Source organism: Nicotiana attenuata, unplaced genomic scaffold (genome assembly GCF_001879085.1).
Source record: "Nicotiana attenuata strain UT unplaced genomic scaffold, NIATTr2, whole genome shotgun sequence".
In the NCBI taxonomy this organism is placed as follows: Eukaryota; Viridiplantae; Streptophyta; class Magnoliopsida; order Solanales; family Solanaceae; genus Nicotiana; species Nicotiana attenuata.
The window spans coordinates 135,821-140,589 of record NW_017673325.1 but is presented as its reverse complement, the minus strand read 5'-3'; the positions used below and the strand labels follow the sequence as shown (position 1 = coordinate 140,589).

The window sequence follows — 4,769 nt, the reverse complement described above, 5'->3', positions numbered from 1 at the left end:
AACTTCTTCTCTTCTTTCTTGTTTTTCTTTTTTCTCTTTCTTTTCGTTTTTTTTTTTTTTTTTTTGGCGAAACTTTCAGTGCTTGCTTCGTGGTTTCGAATGAAGTATCCTCATATAGCTCTTGGTGCTCTAGCTTCATCAGCTCCTATTCTTTATTTTGATGACATCACTCCACAAAATGGATATTATTCGATTGTGACTAAGGATTTTAAAGTAAGAAAAACATCATTAATTTATTTTATAAATCAAATCTTTTATTATTTTATTTAAGTTTTCCTTTGTTCTAACTAATTAACAAGTTAAATTCCACAATTATTTCAGGAAGTGAGTAAGACTTGCTACCGAACTATACGAAAATCATGGTCTATAATTGATAAGATTGCTTCTAGAAAAAATGGACTCTCCTATCTCAGTCGGAAATTCAAGACTTGCTCGTAATCTTTAATTTCTTTTTTCTTTTATATATTTCAGATTTATTTCTTCTTTTTTTCCCACCTATCTTTATTCAATTTAATTAATCTTGTTTTCTTGGAGTTCAGCCACTTAAATAGTTCTTCTGAGTTGAAGGATTATTTGGATTCAATATATGCAACAGCAGCTCAGTATAATAAGCCACCAACATATCCAGTGACAGTGGTTTGTGGAGGAATTGATGGTGCACACAAAGGAAGTCATGTTCTTGATCGTATTTATGCTGGAATTGTTGCATCTCAAGGGAATTTAAGTTGTTACAACACAAATGTGTATAATCAACCTAGTGAAACCAACATGGGATGGAGATGGCAAGTAAGTACACACTAAAAACTTTGGTTCAGTGGAAAGAGCACAATGCGTGGATTAATTCGAGGCAGACCACAAGTTCAAATTTTATTATACAGAGAAGCCTGATATTTAAGTGGAGAATGGTGGAAAGATGACCATAGCATTTTACTGTTCAACATTTTTGACACGCCACATAAATATAATATAATATATGTGAACAATTATTAATTTTGAATCTATAATTTTAAAGGTGAAATTACTTCAAGAACTTATAGGTCGAAATAATATTTTTATCTGATTTTCAACAGATATTATGTAGTAAATATATTTTAAAAATTAATACTAGCTAGTTCTGTTTTTTTCAGACATGCAGTGAGATGGTGATGCCTATAGGGCGAGGCAAAAATGATACAATGTTCTATTCAGCTCCTTTTAATTTGGATGAGTTTATAGACGACTGCAAGAGCAACTATGGTGTCTCTCCTCGTCCACACTGGATCACAACTTATTATGGTGGACATGTATGCTTCCTTTTATACTCTAAATTTACTTCAATTTACAACTTTAATTTTCCTTGTTATGTATGGTTTGTCATTTTACTTTTTTCTTATATATGCATTAGATATCTGGACTTGAAATGACAGTAAAGTTGTCTTTATATGATAATTTTTTTTCTCCACGTGGTGACCCTTGTGTCCGGAATTCTCCGTATAGACTGCCTACATTATATTCTTAATGGTGTGATACTCTTTGAACCTTGCGTGAACGCGAAATATTTTGTGCACGAATTACCTTTTTTCATGTATTACTAGGATATATATATATATATATATATCTAACCTTAATGAGTGAATTTGCAGGACATAAAATTAATTCTTCATAGGTTTGCTAGCAACATCATTTTCTCTAATGGGCTAAGAGATCCTTACAGTAGTGCAGGGTACGTCCTTGACAATGTTTTTTCCTTTTCCTATTTGGTGACATATGTTAAATTGTTGACCTAATTCATGTTATATGTCTTGCATTAATATTTTTTTTGTCTGCTTTTCTGTTTTAGGGTTTTGCAAGACATATCTCATAGTCTACGAGCTGTCCACACGCGTAACGGTATGCCATTATTACTTTCCAAACAAAATATAGTAATAAAGGAGCTCATGTTCTATGTTATCATAGAATAGGAAATATTAGTAAAGGCATCAACATCAATCATAAATTTTACAAATATTTTACTTACAATACTAGTTCATATTATCTGTCTTTTGAAATTTTTTAAGAAAAATATTTAATAGATCCGAACATACGAGATATTTTTCTAAAATACTTTTTATCTCTCCTTATATATTTCACTTAGTTAATAATGTACTACATAAACGTTAAGTATATATGGATTTCAATAATTGTTGATAAACTCCTTCTTTTTTTCTAAAACATCAAATATTTTTAGACACATTCGATTTGCCAAGACAACTGATATTGGGAACAAAAACTGTACCAACTTGAGCTAATACGATGTATTTAATTTAATTTTTTGTTGTTGTCCAGATGTGGACTTGTGAATTTTGCTTAATTCTTTTCATTTCCTTTTATTTATTTTTGTAGGTTCCCATTGTCTAGACATTCTTACTAGCAAGCCAACTGATCCAGAATGGTTAACCATGCAAAGGAAAACAGAGGTTGAAATCATTGAAGGATGGATAACAAAGTACTATGCTGATCTCAACGCCCTCAAATATGGCAAAATGCCCTAAACAATTAGTCCATTTATTATTTCTTTCGGAATATAATGGACGAAAAAAATAATGTTCTCATTTCTTTTGATGTATTAATGTACATGTTTGAAACAGACCGAAGAAAACAAGGGCCAGCTCTCTCTCTCTCTCACACACACACAATGTTATCATATCTAAATACAATGATGCTCACGAGGGTTGTCAATTGCACGCTTAACTCTACCACTCAAGTATTTCAAAACATGACCCTAAAAAATAAATATAACCATCCACTGAGAACATCATTTTGTTTGTTGGTATTACTTTCTCAACTATCCGAGGCTATTTGGAAACAACTTATTATCTATTTTTACAAGGTAGCTAGGACACTATGCGTACACTATCCTTTCCAGATTCAATTTATGAGATTACACTGAATCTGTTGTTGTTGTTATTGTATTACTTTCTCAACTACGTATGCCGCTCATACTCTTCTGCTCTCTCAACTTTACGTTTATACAAGAATTGGCAAAAATTTACTTGTGTTTTCTGGGACCGGATTATCATTTTCTGGCATTTCTTATTTTTCGTGATTAAATTATTTTACGTTACAAAAGTTAGTTTTATAACTTAATTTGTATGATAAATTAAAAGTTAGCTCAGATTTCCATCCGTGAAGTTATCCTCAAGAACCACAAAACTTTTTGTTGCCTCACAAGAGTTGGTTTATTCTTTTAACAACAAGGATAAGGTGAATTTTATTAGAAGGTTAACGTTTTGCACATATGCGACATTAGTGAAAACCAATAAAAGATTGTGCTAACTTGAAAAAAGGAAAAAGACAAATCACTTACATTATGAACAAACAATAAAGTCCAACGTAATAGCTAATGACAAGGCCAAACACCGCCAGTTTATCGTATGAAGTAGCTATTTCTTTAGGCTTGCAAACGTTTCCAGAGTCAGTTCCCACATTGGACCTATATAAGGAAATCATTTTTGAGTATCAGTACCTCAACATATAACCTAACGTGCCAAATATTGTCATGCCTCGCCAGGACAAATGGATGTGAAAAAGTCAAAAGTGTTTCATGTTTTATGCACTGACAGCACAAAGAAATTCTATGCTATCAGACGAATTTGACCTATAACAACATGTAAATTAGTTTTAAATTGATGGCTGATTTTCAATCTGCGGCCGTAGAAGTTGCTATTTGTCAAAATGTTCCCTAAAGATTTAGATTTTCAGTTATTTGTATAGCATGGACCTGGACCGTGTTGGGTAGAAGCCAGAAAATGACCCGTTTCCTCGTCTACTTCCTTAATCTCCCCTTCTGTATAACCTATTGCAGAAGAAAACCGTTGAAAATGTTGAGGCTTAAGAGATTCTGTTAGCAACGGAAAATGTGATGAAATTGAGGAATTTGTGTTAGGGTTTGTTCGTTAGTTAAGAGAAAGGAGATCAAGATATTATTGATCTATGATGAAAATAAAATGTAATCTGTTGCAATAAAGAATATATATATATATATATATATATATATATATATATATATATATATATATATATATATTGGTATATTTCGTCTGGTATATTGAATAATGTTTCTGTGACATATTGGCATATGGTACTTGAGCGGATTGATGACTGATCTTGGGCCATAGAGCTATGTTGGTATTGATTTTGAGTTGACGCATGCGCCAGACACCATATTGGGCTGAGTGATATTGATTATGAGGTGACGCGTGCGCCGGACCCCATATTGGGCTGAGTGGTATTGACAGGGGCGAAGCAACCTTTAACAAAGGGTGGTCAACTGACCACCCTTCACCGAAATATTACAAAAATTTACACTGTGTATATAAGTAAAATACTGATTTTAGATGTATAAGATATATATTGAACACCCTTTGTCGAGAATTTTTTTTTAGTTCTTTCAAGTTTGCACACCCTTGGAAACATTTCTGGCTTCGCCACTGGGTATTGATATTGAGTTGACGCGTGCGTCAGATCCCATGTTGGGCTAAGTGATATTGATCGTTGACTTAGATCCGATCCGCGCATGGACAAGGACCCCCCCTCCCCCGGAGCCAGATAATAACTGTGGGCGCAGGCAGATGGTCATATATATGTGCTTGGTGAGAGACTTGTATTAGGCACTCGTACGGTGCTGAGTATGTGTATGTATGTGCGTGTGTAGGTCCATGGCTTTGAGCCAGGCACCGTGAGCGTGCTTAGAGTATGATTAAGGGGTACTTTGTGCCAGGCACTATGAATGTGCTGAGATTATGTATACT

At 33.6% G+C, this 4,769-nt stretch overlaps 1 protein-coding gene across 1 annotated transcript; it reads left to right on the top strand.

Moving 5' to 3' along the window:
* The first annotated feature begins 78 nt into the window (after positions 1-78).
* On the top strand, positions 79-2,964 carry LOC109216054 (lysosomal Pro-X carboxypeptidase-like). The gene is made up of 7 exons (XM_019380182.1): positions 79-213; positions 322-434; positions 540-786; positions 1,128-1,283; positions 1,623-1,702; positions 1,820-1,869; positions 2,362-2,964. Exons 1-7 carry the CDS (start codon positions 100-102, stop codon positions 2,508-2,510), a joined length of 909 nt encoding a protein of 302 aa, XP_019235727.1. The 5' UTR covers positions 79-99; the 3' UTR covers positions 2,511-2,964.
* The last annotated feature ends 1,805 nt before the right edge of the window (positions 2,965-4,769 follow it).